The 16,532-nt window shown below is 34.3% G+C and overlaps 1 protein-coding gene across 1 annotated transcript; it reads right to left on the bottom strand.

The window, feature by feature from the left end:
- Window positions 1-12,903: 12,903 nt before the first annotated feature.
- LOC113227111 lies at window positions 12,904-13,764 on the bottom strand. The gene has a single exon (XM_026459988.1). The coding sequence runs from the start codon at window positions 13,762-13,764 to the stop codon at window positions 12,904-12,906; it is 861 nt and encodes a 286-aa protein (XP_026315773.1).
- Between the last annotated feature and the right edge of the window lie 2,768 nt (window positions 13,765-16,532).

The raw sequence follows: 16,532 nt of genomic DNA, 5'->3' as shown, positions 1-16,532 counted from the left end.
AATTATTTTTAAACACGCAACACGTTGTAATGTAACCTTGACGGGCATTAATTTTGCATTTATTTATTTAAATGCAAATGCATTTCTAACTATCCAGTGGAATTTATGGAAGTATCCCCTAATAGCAAGTTTTGCAATGACAATAAAGCAAAAATAAAGTAAAAATTCACCTCCTTTCTTTACGCATTAAGCGTATTAAAATCAAACTGATTGACTGACACACTGACTGCGCAGTCAGTGTGTCAGTCAATCACTGACTGCGCACTGTACGCCTATCACGCTTGCGCTCAGGCCTGCCTACGCTATGGTGTATTGTTATGGGGTCATAGCACAGACTTACGTGAACTCTTTATAAACCAAAAAAACTAATGTGTACGAATACCTTAGACTATTTTTCCCATCCTCAAACATCGTTCAAACTGACAGCTGCAAGCCGCATTTTATAAACCTTCATTTATTGGCCCTCCCTTCTCTATACATTCTGAAAGTCGCTACATTTGTTCGAAATAACATCGGTCTATTTGAATTTAACAAGAGTGCACGTCGCAAAGACAAATTAATCCTCACAGAACCGATCTTGGAAATATTTAAAAAAGGTTCATACTACGGTGGAATACAAATTCATAATAAAATACCAAAGCTTATTAAAAAAATAGCCAAAAGCATTATACCTCCAACCTGAAGGAATTTCTAATAAAAAACGCATACTATTTTGTCTCAGTCCTTGCAAGATAACGACCTATAACAAAAGATCTCAGTGTTTAACCGAAGCACATATTAAGTACCCTGTTCGTAACCAAGTAGTTATTTAACACGATTATCTTAATTATTAGAAATAGATTTTTAAGAGTAAGTAATATTTATATAAGGCTAACTAGATTTAAGTATATTTTACTGTGCCCTGACAGGATCCATGTGATTGTAAAATTTTCATGTAGCAACTATTTTTGGACCATGGTTGCAATAAACGTCATTTCATTTCATTGAAATATCAGGAGAAGACGCTGAAATAAATACGAGAGAGTTCGTTTTTCGTATGGTATAATCAGCTCTACTGGGAATCTGGTTAATTTAACATCACAATGTATGTATAACTAGGTACAAATGTTCTATAAAAAGAAGTTCATCAATGAATACATTATCATTCGTAAATCTTAATTGCATTAACTCCATACCTCTCATAATAATATCACACAATTGTAACTGGAACATACATCCGAAATTATTTATATTTTACTCGAGAACTAGCTAACGCAGGATATACGAGAACAGGAAGAGTACTACAAGTATGAGAACATGAGAATACCAAGCCCCGAGAATTGACGGTTGTGATGGGAAGCTCAACAATATGTACCAATTCTGCTGACCTCCGCCGTCTTTTGGAATTGTCGGTAACGCCTCGACATTGCATCACAACCCTTGAATGAAGAAAAACTACAAGTACATTTAGAAGTAACAATACAGTCCTGATATAATGCGTTTAATCTACGTTGGATTCCTGTTTTGGATATTTACCTACGGTTCAAAATCGAATATCAGACCGTTGTTTGTCATATCATGTACCTACATATTACCCTTAAAGGATGGAAAAAAATAAAGGAAAGGAGCTGCCCTATCTACGGAATAAACGTCCCTACCTAAGCCAAAAATGTCCACCACAAATGGCGGATTTCTTTATTGTTGTACCGTAATCATCGATAAGTCAGAATCGACATGCAAATGTATGGCTTGAATGTTGAAACTGTTTTTTTTTTGTTATGTTTGTAATGTGTATAGTTTACTGTAATCAATATATTATGATTAAAATGTTTAATTAAAGTAGATCAATATTCATTGTCATATGGGAATATCCGGGATGATAGATATAAGATTTTGAATTAATTCAAAAATTTACATTTATAAATGCTCACATATTACGAAAAATAATATATCAGGAGATCTCTATGCATTTCTAATCTCAAGACTGATATTAGATTTTTTAAGAGGTTTCCAAATAGTTTAAGCTGTTTTGTATTTATGTATTGTTATAGAATTAATATCAGTGATTTTGATTTAGGTGAATCTAACATTTCAATTTAATTTTTGAAATAAATCAAATTACTTATATAATTGTAATAACACTATCAATAATCATAAAATCAGATATAATATTAATAATAGGTAAGTTTATTTGCTTAAAACGTGGTATAACAGAAGATGTAGCAAGAGACAGTGTCCGTACAAAAATGTTATATTACATAATCATATATTAAACTACCACAACAAAAAAAATGTCACACGTTACAAATTAAATTTGCCAAGAATTATTAAAACAAGATAAAATTTTACATGTTATTTCCTATAATAAAAAATATTATTATTTAATCACTTACATAATTTCGTTATAAACAAACATGAGTCTAATGATTTAATCTTGAGTGGTATTTTATTATACATATTAACACACATTTTAAATTACTTTGTCTGTAATTTTTAAGTTACGATTGAATGTGACAATGTTTGACCACCATGATATTCAATTATTTTTGTGAAATTACTGCACTAGTTTCTTAAAGATCGAACAGTTACAAAAAATTGCTACGATCCGGCTGGATTCGAACCAACGTCTTCCAGTCAACTGTGAGAGACAGTATGCCAACTAAGCTACGGAACGAACGAGCGGGCCTCACGAATTTTTCTAAGTGCTTGTTGCAGATCTTTGTTTTTAGTTTTTTACACTTTTTTGCCGTAGCGCCATCTGTCAGAAATCTATTTCGTCACTCATAAAGTGAGGAAAATTCGTAAGGTCCGCTAGTTCGTTCCATGGCTTAATTGGCATAGCTTCTGGCACGGGTTGCTGCAAGACATTGGTTCCAATTCAACCGGATCGTAGCAATTTTTTCTAAGTGTTCGATGTTTGTATTAATAATAACGTTTGTTGTGTATAGTAGTCACAGGAATATTGTCAAGTGCAAGTCTATTCGGGTTTCTGCTGGCTCTAGTATACAATTTACTGGTTTTTTTAAACAGAATCAATTAATCAAAATTGTGAAAAACAATTATCTCAAATAGGGTATGCAAATCGGTTAACCGAAAAAACCAACTAACCGTCCTCTTTCGAACACGGTTTTCAGCAAAAACCTCGTAGTGAATGGTTTTAATAACAGAATATCGATAATATGTCGATAATATTATTGTTCACATTTATTACAATTCATGCGAATAATTCACTAAAACATTTGTCCCCTGACAACCGGATACGAATGTCAATATAACATGTCCTTTGGTTTCCATCTTAGAGGATGGAAAAAAAAAAAGAAAGGAGCTGCCCTAACTATAGAATCAACGTGCATATAACCAAAATTTGAAAGTTACACATGGCGGATTTCTTTAGTGTTGTACCATAATCTATCGATAACTCATTATCGGCATGCAAATGTATGGCTTGAATGTTGAAACTGTTTTTTTTTTGTTTCTTTAGTTTACTGTAACCAAAGTATGCCTAAACAAACACAACTCTAATAATTTAATCTCGAGTGGTATAGTATTATAAATGTCAACACACATTTTTAAAATTTATTTTCAAGATTACAACTGCTAACTTATTTAGTAAAAGTCATCAAACTGCGGTGCAGTTTGTTGGCGACATGCGCATTATTACTTAATTATACCTACTTTACTGGTATATAACATTACATAGTCTTAATTGTACTTGCTAAATAAAATATAAAAATTACTTTAAGAAGTACGCCTGTAACCTACATTTTAGTACATATTTAGATAACGTCTTTAACTAACTATCAAGTACAAGTCTGTTCAAGTTTCTGCGGATTCTAGTATTCACGTTACTGGCTTTCTTAAACAAATCAATCTATCAAGCAATTTTAACTGGTAACTTATTTAGTAATAGTCACCAAACTGTTGTGCACTTTGTTGGCGACATGCGCACTCTTACTTATTTTTTTTTAACGCACACACTCAACATTGCCCTACCTATACCTACTTTACTGGTATATAACATTACATAGTATTAATTGTACTTACTAAATAAAATATAAAAATTACTTTAAGAGGTACGCCTTTAACATTTTAGTACGTATTTACGTAACGTCTTTTAGCCAACTGTCAAATACAAGCCTATTCAGGTTTCTGCGGATTCTAGTATTAGCAAATAGGCTGTCTACACGCTGGTATTGGCCTTTACCCGGCAACGTTGGACTAACACGTCATTGTAATGTAGGCTTTAAAAAAATAGTCATTTTTAATAGTTAGAGTTGTCATTGGGAAAAATCCGAAACGAGTGGATAATTTTGTTTTCAGGTACCTACTGAGAATAACTAGTAAATGAGTCTTGTTTAATCTAAATTGAGCATAAAATTATTTACCAATAAACCTAATGATAGAATAGCATTGTCTTGTAATCTAGTTACATTCAAAGTTCTGTTAAAATTTGACTCTTCAAAATGAAGCGAACAAATGAAGATGGTCTTTGATCCAACGTTTATATTCGGCAGTCCAATTCCAACCATTCTTTCTTCCTTTTTTCATTTGTAGGAAAACTTGAAATAATAATAATAAAACAGTAAAAACCTCGTAGTGAATTATTTAATAACAGAATATCGATAACATGTATGCATACAAGATCAACACTATCTCAAAATAATCGTTAACAACAATCATTAAAATATACAAACAAACAGGCAATCTAAAGTAACAAAAGCAAAACTTAGCAAGATTTATAAATAAACTGCTTAAATAAGTCTAAATACATGAAATATTTGGGCTATTGTGTGATTTATAGACAAAAAAATAACACATACCTGTGCTATGTAACATTCGATTGATTTGCACTTTTCTAAAGCCACATCCCTTAATGCTGCAGTGTCGCATTTTTATTAATACCTAATTATTCTTACTGTCAATACTTTGTCCAAATTAATTATAATACATGCGAATAATTCAATAGTACATTTGGAAAAACATTTGTTTTAACATTTCATGTACTTCCCTTTGACAACGGTATCATATACCTCACGTACTGCGAAATGGACACGGTTGGCATTTAAGATGACGTTACGTATTTTCGATTCCCGTGTTTGACACAGACCAATGTAATGCTATTTCTTTTGGCTTAAGACGGCACGTAATAGTTAAACAAAGACAATAACATGTTTATGTTTTCGACGTCGACATGCATCATATACATATAACGTTGATTTATATATGTCAACGTAACATGTCTTTTAGTTTCCATAGTCTAAGCATGTACCTCATGTACTGCAAAATGGACACGGTTGGCATTTAAGATGACGTTACGTGTTTTCGTTTCCCGTGTTTGATACAGACCAATGTAATGCTATCTCTTTTAGCTTAAGACGGCACGTAATAGTTAAACAAAGACAAGAACATGTTTATGTTTTCGACGTCGAAATGGATCATTTATATATGCTGATTTATATATGTCAACGTAACATGTCCTTTAGTTTCCATAGTTTAAGGTTTCCTAGGTAATTTCAAAATGACATGTGCTTAATCGTTATTATTTCCGACATAATAAAAAAATAAATAAAAGGTGTAACTCCCATATCTAAATAGACACTGGTAGAACTATCCATCATCATCATCGAGATCAAAGCCAGAAACTAAAAAAAATTGTGCCGCTTTTTTAAATAGTAGTAGTACCTAGATCTAACATTAAATATTTTGAAATACCCTAGCAAAAGCAATTCATTCTAGAAATTAAAAAGTTGTATCTCTTAAATGTTTTTTTTTGTAATAAATACGGACGGTACTTTGATTACTCTATGCATACCTAAGTATTTGTGTCCAAACGGTGCAATTTATACTTTGGGATTTTTTCCTAAAATCAGTGTTACTTCACCTCATCAATCACGCCATTGCAGCTCCTAAATAGAGCTACCTGCTATTAGTTGCTTATTTTAGAGTTTAGACCCGTCGCGTCGTTGGAGCGTTTTCGTTTTAATTTTTTCTCGAATTTTCCACCCCATTGGGAAAAGTTATTTACATCATTATTGAGGTCTCATATTCTTTATTACCTCACTTAAAACCGTATATAAATCTTTTAGAATGTAGAATTTATAGCCAGTTTTAGTTAGATCCAGATTTTTCGTCGTTAGGGTTGTTTCTTTCAAAAACACTAAAAGTATCCTGGTCTATATTATAATACAAATTAAATTAAGTCTAATTTCATTCCGATGACACGACATGTATGTTATAGGACAGGCCCCACCCTCTCGGCCCCGGCCAGAAGACTTAATATCCCGAAGAAGCCAGACGCCAGAAGACATAATATACGTATTATCCCGACATTTCGGCCAGGATGCGCTGGCCGTGGTCACAAGTTTATTTATATATATTATTTATTGTAACGCCACAACACAAAAATACACAAAAAAAGAAGATAAAAAAAATACAAACAATAAAGTAAAATAGGTAACAAAAAACAACGAAGCATACATTTCAAGTTTTTAAAAATCAACGAAATTTTATAAAAATGGGCACAGCTCAAAGTTTTCAAAAGGATCCAGTCAGCTAATGCCACAGGAAATTTATGTGATGTAGTACGTACTGTGGCGTTTACATTACAGGGATAGCTCAATGAAACAACGTGTGTTTACTTCACGTACACGTGTGATACGTCCGCTCACACTACTGTCTAGTGTCGTAATGGCGGGAACGGCGGCGGGCCGCAGCGTATCTTATATTGTCTAATGTCTATGGTACATTAGGATGTGAGTACACTACATCTCTCCCTTTCAACAAAATTAATAAAAAATTTAACAATGTGTACTTTTACTTTATTTTTATAATTATTACTAACTGTCACAATGTACTAAACTAAATAAACGTAGCCTAAAGCATTTTACATTGTTCTTCATTGTGTCCGTTTTTATCACCTTGACCTTCCTCTTCATTATGAATTTCCAATTGCCCCTCTATTTTCTTTTGTCCTTCTTAATTCTTGACTTTTCTAGTCATTTTCCACGTGTATATTTCTTATTTTGCTTATATAATTGCATATGGAGTGCTATTATACATCATAAGGTTCGCTTCTATATTAGAAGATTACAAGCTTTAACTTATTTTAAAACGCTTAATCTGTCGGGATTTTCTGTTACGATCTCGCCGTTCGATTGTGGCAAGTATGACTTTGAATTGTAAGTCTAATGCCAAATTCCGAGTGGCATACTGACTGGGAGCCAAGTTTGGAAATATGTAGAATCTTTACAATTTGCTGGAATATTATGGATTTATATTGGAATATTATATCCTAATGCTGCTGTAACAGTCAATTAAGAGAAATATATATAAACCTGGAAAATTAATAACTTATTAGTTCACAGTTGCGTTGGCAGTTCCCGTCTTTTCATAGGCACAGGAGGGCTAGGTCCTGAAGCTAAAGTGCAACTTTGTCAACAACCATTATCACTCGCCTTTTTTTTTACAAAAAACACAGTAGGCTTGAAGTAGTTAGTAAGTTCATAGTAGGCTTATATATTTCATTCACGAACTATAAGGAATGTATTTCCGATAATGACCGACATTACGGTCGTCCTGCACGGTCTTAATAGTTCATCGGTCTTTTTAATTGTAACTGTGAACTGTCTGTGTTGATAGCAAATCATCATCCTGATTTCACCGCTGCTGGGTATAGGCCTGGATGAGATTAGCGTTGATAGTTCATCTGTCTTTTATTCAGTAGGAGCGGTGCGAGCGGGAAAATAAGCTAACTTTCACTGCTTTTAGTATAAGGTCGAGTGAGATGCACGTTGCCGGCTCGCTTGAAGTCTCTAATACGTACAGATGGTAGCACATCAATCATTACATCGACAGATTTTGTTCCGTTGCACTGGAGGAGATATTCAAACAAGATTGTAAGTCGATGAGCTGCTAATTGTACATTATTTATTTTTTCCATATTTACCAGTGTCAAACTATTTCGTTTGACACTCAATATTTATTAATAAGATGAAGGATCTTTCAACATCCACGGATGTATGATATTTGTACAAACTTTCGTTAGTTATGTCAACGCCCTGCACAATTTTTTCACTTATCTCTCTAACCACATCATAATCGGTGTTTCGGTACAACACTTTCAATTTTATTTTCTTCGTCAGTGGTACAATTCATTACTGCTCTGATATCGTCAAAAACATGTAAGAACTCTGACATTGATAAATCAGATTTTTGTAATTCAGTAAGGGCTATTTGAATAATATTTATCAATATAATTTAACAATGGTAGAATATCACCGCTATCTATAATATTTTTTTGCGTTTCGTATGGAAAGAGCCTCATTGCTATCAAAGCAAGTTTCAAAGATTTGATATTAACTTCTTCTTGTCGATATCAAATAATAGAATCGACATTTTTCCAATTGCATAAGCACTAAATCGTAATTTCAAATATGTGACTTATATATTATTGTGCGTGGCTTTTGACATAATTATGTAACAGTATGTATTATTGTGGGTGGCCTTTTACTAGTAAGCACTAAGTAACAATAATCAACTGCCTAGCCGTATTCTTACTGCTTTGTGCATGACCTTTTTATCTTTTTAAATCATTTGCGTGACCATTTGTTTCAACAAGGTTGCATAGCCCTCAAACAACATTATATATTTTCAATTTGCGTGGCCATTTGTTTTAGTAAGGTTGCGTGGCCATAAAACAACATTATATGTTCCTAATTGGCGTGGTCACATGTTTCAGTAAGATTGCGTAGCCATAAACCAACATTATATGTTTATAATTTACGTATCCATTTGTTTCAGTAAGATTGCGTGGCCATTAATGAACAGTATATTTTTTAATTTGCATGGTCATTTGTTTCAGTAATATTGTGTGGTCATAAAAACAACAATATACATATACAGTTTTAATTTGCGTAGCGATTTAGTTAGAGAGCGTGGCCATAATTAATCGTCGATTTAACCTTCACCGCGTTCGCGGAGTAGCAAATTAATTTACTTTATTTTTGATCATTCCGATTTTCTAAAAGTGATGCCTGAATCTGTAAATAATTGTACTTTATAAGTTGTTTGCTGTATTTATCTTTCAATATAAAGTAATTTAAAAGAAGGTAGCTGCAAAGTAATAAAATAACGTAGGTATACTTGTTAAATCATGATCTTGCCTGATGTATCAAAATGATGCAATTTTTTTTAAATATTAATTTAATGTGCCTCGCAATTTAATGCGCTTCGCAATTTAATGCGCCTCGTAATTTAATGCACGTCGCAATTTAATGCGCGTCACAATTTAATGCGCGTCGCAAGTTAATGCGCCTCGCCACTTTATGCGCCTCGCAATTCAAATTCAACTTCAAAATGATCTTTATTTCATAGGTAAGCATTATTACACTTGAAATCGTCACAATGGTTAAACTCTACCGCTCATTCGTAAGGCAGATTCCCCTGAGAAGAATGAGCAAGAAACTCTAGGGGTTGCTCTTTGTAAATAACATTTGTAAACATTCAACATTTACAATATTTTTTTTTTTATTTGAAACATTAGAGATCGAGACTACCTCCATGAGCTAAACGGGTTATTACTACAAAGTTTTGTCATCCAAGTATGCAGAAGTTGTATGATAACCTTTACCCATGTTTCACTATAGTTTTAAACCTCGTGAAAGGTAAATTTTGTATATCAACCGGAACACATACATTATATACATTGCCCGTTAAATGATTTTTTGACTTTGTGAAGACGACTATCAAGAAAAGCTAGTTTATTTTTATTCCTCGTACTAATGTTATGTCTGTCACTATTTTTCATAAAGAAATTACTATTCCTTTTAACATAAATTACATTTTCATAAATGTACTGTGAGGCTAGTGTAAGAATGTTAATTTCCTTAAACTTATCTCTCAAAGATACTTTGGGGCCCATATTGTAAATTGCCCTAACCGCACGTTTCTGCAGGACAAAGATTCTATTGATATCGGCGGCATTCAACTGTGAAAGTAGCTGAAGTAAACCAATCTAGCGGTTTCGTCGTCTGAAAGTTTCCGTATTTTTTTAATCGCGTACACTGCAGAGCCGAGCCGTTTTGATAACTTACTTATATGGGGACCCCATTGCAATTTAGCATCTAACGTTATACCTAGAAATACAACCGTATCCACAAGATTCAATTTTTCGTTTCTACGATTTAAGAAGGTTGAATTCACGTCCCGCCTCACCATAATGGCGAAGTTTCCTGATCAGTGTATCATGGTGCATACAATCAAAAGCCTTGGAAAGGTCACAGAATACACCAATAGCATCATGTGAGACTTCCCATGCATCAAATATATAATTAATCAACTCGACACCGGCATCGGTTGTAGAGCGACCCCGAGTAAAACCAAATTGTTTAGGAGCCATTAAGTTATTGCTATAAAAATGTGCACACATCTGATTTAGAATAATTTTTTCAATTATTTTACTGAGAGTTGGTAGTATTGATATAGGTCTGAAATTGGTGGGGTCAGAAATTCTACCAGATTTGAAAAGTGGAATAACTTTACTTTGCTTCATGAGGTCAGGAAAGACACCATCATCAACACATTTATTAAAGACACAAGCTAAGTTAGGCGCAATACAATCAACTATAGAACTAATTACTCTGACTGAAAGACCATCAAGATCAGCAGTATTTTTTATGTTTTTTTGTATTTTTTTAAAGGCTTTAACAATATCGTTTGGAAATCCATGACGGAACCTTAAATTAGTGATACTAACTGCATTATTTTCTTTTAGTAAGGATTCAGCGGCGGTGGGAGATGAATTTAACGATTTAGTAGTCAAAATTGGAATGTCTGTAAAAAAATGTTCAAATATTTTAGCAACTTCTAAGTCTGTGTTTACAATTTTGTCATTAAATCTTAGTTGAAAATCTAAGTTACGAGGTTTGACCCTTCCAGTTTCGCTGTTTATAATATTCTAAGTCGTTATGCGTCGTAAATGCAAAATAACTTTATTATTTCTATAATGGCCAAATATAAGTTAAGCACAAGGCATATATTGTGGTAGATTATGATGTACATTCAAAATTGTTTCGGTACCTAAGATGTACCCTGATCACGTGCATACAGCAACCTAATAAACAGTATTATTATCATCGATTGTCCACAACAAAAGGTATTTGTCTATCATGTAATACAAACTCATATTTACATTCACATTACATTAGTAATGCAATCATATTATGAAATAATTATTGAATGAATAAATAATTAGTTGTTACCTTTATTATAATGTCAATTTAATTATCAAGCACTAGACCAGCTTGTGTGAAGTTATAGGTAGATATTATAGTAAGTGTAAGTTACTTGTGGTAAACGTATTTATTTAGACTACTTCAAGGCACATGAATGTTGTTTATTGTGTTTGAAATATTACAAAATTCCACTAGACCACCTTCCCACTTAAATAAAACCTGTAACTATTCCTTGGGATACAAAGCAATCCATTTGGATTAATAAATCCAACTCTATACACACAATTTTTTTTTTTTTCAATTTGAAATATCTAGTAATCACTTTACATATTAACGCGAAGTGTAAATGAAATTAAATATACGTCAATAATTTACACTTTAGCGATTATTGATACCTAGGTACTTGTAAAGTAATTATATTTGGGTATATTATTACATGTCAATTCACATCAATATGAAATGATTATGTAGATTAAAATACTTGAAGATATTTTCATGTGAACCATAAGATTTGATCAACCAGTTCTCATGAACCAGGTTTGCCGTAGAAAACTACGACCTGTGCGCTTAGACACCTTTGTGTTACTTTGAAATCGTCACATAGTTCTTCGATATGCTTTAAGGTTCATTGTCACTTTTTAATTTTGCATCAAATTAATACTTTGTACTGAACCGCTTTACTATGGACAGAAGAATATTCACTTAAAGTGGAAACAAAACGAACAGGTACGCTTACCTGCAAATCACAGCTTCTCAAGAATAGCGGTTCAACCTGAAATTATCTTTTTTTTCTGACATTTATTCAGAAAAGGCAAAATTGTGAATTAACCCCAAAGTTTTCGTTGGGTACTCGTATAATAAGAGATTAATCCGAACATTGGGATGGTATTCGTTAACTTTGCGTAGCAGACACACTACGTGACCTGACATATCACTAGCTTTTGAGATACGCCACAGTACATAGTTATCGTGTAAGAAATATATAATCGTAAAATAGAAAAAATATTTTCATTATTACTTATTTAAATATTATAAGGGTTAATAAGCTTATTCCACATAATTTTAAAAATAAATAATAATTTAAAAAGTTTGTTAATTGATAGTATTAGGTTTCCGAAATGTTGCCATGTAGATGGCGTGTCGGTCTTGATTGTGATTGGTCCGAACACTTTATCTACCGGTTCGACTAGCCAATGACATTGCTTTTAAAGTTCCCTACTTGCGAAAAATGGCGGGAATTGAAAAAGAAGGGATTTACCATTGACTTACAATTATATGGACGTCGGGTCCGCGCTAAAAAGTGTCCGCACTTGTAAGGCGCTAAAATCGTATACAGAGCGCGACAGTCTTCATTTGTTCTACTGACAGCGCGATACTGCGATGACATTACAATTTAAATTTCGAATAGGTTGACTTGGGACATTTTTTTCGTGGTTTTTGTATTAGACCCGTCGTCCATTTATTTGTAAGTCAATGGGATTTACAGTACGATTCACGAAAGATGACCACAAATGGCGGCCGTCTGCGCACGTACACTCATGAAGAAGACTTATGACAATATAATATTTTAATTTTGGTTTAATAATTTGTGTAATGTTGTAAACGCTGGTTATGCAAATAAATCAAACGTAAGTAATTTTAAATGTTTATTATAATAAATTGAACCAAAAATATAAAAATTTGTAAAACACATTTAGTCGCTATCGCTATTCTCAAGTTCCATGATTCCCTCTATCATGGAACTTGAGGGAATCGTGGAACTTGAGGAACTGGGGCCGGGTTCCATATTAAAGTCTTCATCTTCCGATGATTCGGGAAAATCCACATCTGTCGAATCTTCGCTCTCGTCAGATTCTCCCACACGTATAATTAATTCCTCCGTAAGAACATCCACGATGTGGTCACTTTTTATATAGCTTTCTTCTATAGATTTTACTTTGTCACATAGTTTTTTCCATTCCTCTGGTCCCATCAGATTCACTTTTTCTTTAATTAAATCTATAACGCAGCTAATATTCCACTTTACGTTTTTACTACTCGCGTAACCCTTTATAGAGGCCCAAGCCATTTCTATGGGATTTAAATCCGGGTGGTACGGTGGAAGACGGAGAACATCGTGACCATTTTCCATCAAAATTTTGTCAACGGAGTATTTCTTTAAACGAGGTTTGTTATTTTTTATTATATCGTACAATTGAGGTTTCAACATATTGGAATCAAAGCTGATTCCATTTTTGGTAAGCCACTCTTGCATGTCGGATTTTCGGGAATTAGATGTGGGAGCCATATCATATTCTTTATTGTGGTATGGGGCGTTGTCTACCACAACAACGGAGTTCGGTGGGAGATTGGGTACCAATAGAGTTCGAATCCATTTCTGGTAATTTTCAAAATTCATGTCGTCATGATAATCTCCTGATTTTGTGCCCGACTTGAAAGTTAATAATGCATTTGGCACAAATCCAGCCTCTGAACCGGCATGAACGATAACGACACGTTGGCCTTTTGAGATAGGCTTTTTCAGACCTGCTGTAGAACCGTCAGCCCAGCCCATGGGTTTTGCATGTGTAGCATGGACGTACGATTCGTCAGTATAAATGATTGGTCAATTTTGTCTTCGATATTCTTGGAGTTTTTTTAGGTAATTGATTCGTAACAACCGAATAGCTGATGTTTCTATTAAAATATTTCGGTTATTTTCTGTTTTTTTCCACTTAAATCCAATTCTTTTTATTAATCGACCCAAACTTGTTTTGGATCCTTTAAAGTTAATATCTTGATATATATAATAACTTTTCTAAAGTTGGCAATTCTTTTTCAATTAAATGAAAGTTATGAATACATCTCTTAATTACCCCTTTGTCAAAGGCGTCAACGTCGGAGGCAGGGTTACGGCGCGGTCTCTTTTTACCAGGGGTTCTAAAAACCACTAAGAACGGTGAAGATTTACTTTCTTTTATAATTCTTTGTACTGTCGATACAGACGTCTTTGTTGCCGCGGCCGTTTTTTTGTAAGCTTCGAGTATTTTAAAATCTTGTGAAAAATATTGAAACACGTTGTACACCAAACTTCTCGACTGTCTATTCAAAGTATTGCCTTTTCCTCGCGGCATTGTAAAATAGCAAATAAGTTCAACACAATAACAAATCTCAACAAAAAACTTAACAAAAAACGAAAACAACAAATAAAAAACAATTTAAAACAAAGAAACACTTCTTTTCGACTGTACTCGAGAGCAGTGTGAGCGCGTCGACGCCGCGATAGACGAATAGCGACTGAGCAGTCTATCACGAGACGCGCGCGCACCAATGGCGTCGCTCCGATCTTGACGCATTCCGCCCGCGCCTCATCTCGCACCTCCAAAGAGACCTAAAATATGCCTTCTGCGCCGTGGTCATCTTTCGTGAATCCAAGTGTACGAGGCAATGTCTTTAGGTGAAAGAAAAATTTATGCATTCGTGTCTCATCAAATGTTAAAGTTAGATTGGTCAGGAATTATAACGGTTATTTCGTGGTTACAAATTTTGTTGAGTATATTTTAAAGGTCTAATATGTTGGAGGAATAGATAATTTAATAAATCAGTTTGGTTAATACGGCGTTTTATTGGAGTGTTTGGAAGAAGTCAACAATCGATATATAGGGTTAAACCTTGAGACAATTGCAGACCAAACATTTTCAATTTTCATAAACAAGCATAATATCTCCTGTCTAAGAAGAACTTTATACATCAATTATCAAGTGAAATGAGAATAAAGGAAAGTATGATTGGTACAACAGGAAATTGTCTCCTTTTATGTACATTGATACACACTGATAGCAATAGTCATTTTAATAAATTAATTCTATGCAGTTGACTCACTCTCAAGTGAGGGACTGCTGCATATTGATACATATATATTGATGGCAATAGTTATTTTAGAAATTTAATTCTGTGCAGTTGTCGTAGCAGTGGGGTACTGCTGTTTATTATACCTAGTTATCCTTCCACTTTTATGATTTTATGTGAGTGAACATAAGCTAATGGTTGATATACGCTTCGACATTACTATCATTTGTGACCGAGCATTGACGTGATGTTAGATGATAATAATCTATCTACAGTTATTGTACAAAAATTGTGTCGGTTATGTTTTCCCGTTTCAGTGAGAATATGGATGTGGCTGAAAAATCTTCTCGTGGACGACGATCGTGGGTACCAACACAATCGAGGGCAGAGACCCCATATGAAAACGTAGAATGGTTGGATGAAGAAATTTTAAGGGAATCTGTAACTCGTTCCTTGAGAAACAGACGGAGCAGGAGCCGAGCTCGTCGTACTACATCGCGATCTAGAGATTCCAGACATCGCAGCCGATCAGACGTTTTGACCAGTGACGTGAGCACGCTTCACGTGAAGATGAACGTAATACTACCAGGTCACCCCGAGCACGGTATCAGGAGCGAAGACGCGAACGAGTACCTGAACCATCATATAGAAATAGAAGTCGTAGCCGGTCACCAGCTGGGAGGCATAGGAGGACTCCAGAAGGCGACGGCGATACACGTGAGTTGTTTACTAAGTTTGCTAATATGATTCAAGGCTTGAGACAAAGTAAAAACAAGGAATCTTTTTCTAATTCCAACCTTATTCCGGAATTTGATCCTTCGTTGAAGAATCAGACTATAAATACCTGGTTAATGAAAATTAATGAGAGTGCTATATTGTATGAATGGACTGATAGGCAAATTGTACATTACGCATTACCAAAGCTCTGGCTAAACTTTGATATGAAGGATTACCATCCGTTTTGTTTAACTGGTCCGAGTGGCAGGGCAAGCTTAGGAATGCATTCCCTGACGACGAAAACTATGGGCAAATGCTCTCTGATATGTTGCAAAAACGCGCTAGGTTTGGAGATTCGTTAGAGACCTACTTCTATGAAAAAGTTGCCCTAATTAATCGCTGTGGTATTACGGGTAAAAGAGCTGCGGAATGCATACTACATGGAATTGATGATAGGTCTGTACGGGTAGGTGCAGAAGCGGTGACGCTAAGGAAATTTTTGGCGAGTTTGATAGTACTGACAGTCGTCCTATGGTTGGTTTTGGAGGTGCTGTCGTGAATTCTATAGGATCTCATCTAGCAGAGATAAAGGTACAGGCGGTTATAGCTAAAGTCTTATGTGTTATTGTCCCAGATTTATTTCTTCGTCATTCTTTGCTGATTGGCCAGAGTTTTAGTGAACAACCGCACGTGCGCATTGTTAAAACTGATCTCGATTTATTGGTAGTGAATGCTGATGATCTAGGAAAATGTAAGGGTCGTCAGCGTTTAACACTA

This window comes from Hyposmocoma kahamanoa, unplaced genomic scaffold, assembly GCF_003589595.1.
Source record: "Hyposmocoma kahamanoa isolate Upper Pololo Valley unplaced genomic scaffold, ASM358959v1 202, whole genome shotgun sequence".
Taxonomy (NCBI): Eukaryota; Metazoa; Arthropoda; class Insecta; order Lepidoptera; family Cosmopterigidae; genus Hyposmocoma; species Hyposmocoma kahamanoa.
The sequence above is the reverse complement of the archived record's forward strand: the minus strand, read 5'-3'. Positions and strand labels throughout refer to the sequence as shown.

Coding starts and splice junctions, on each gene's coding strand:
- LOC113227111 (XM_026459988.1), bottom strand. CDS start 13,764: ATGGGCTGGGCTGACGGTTCTACAGCAGGTCTGAAAAAGCCTATCTCA.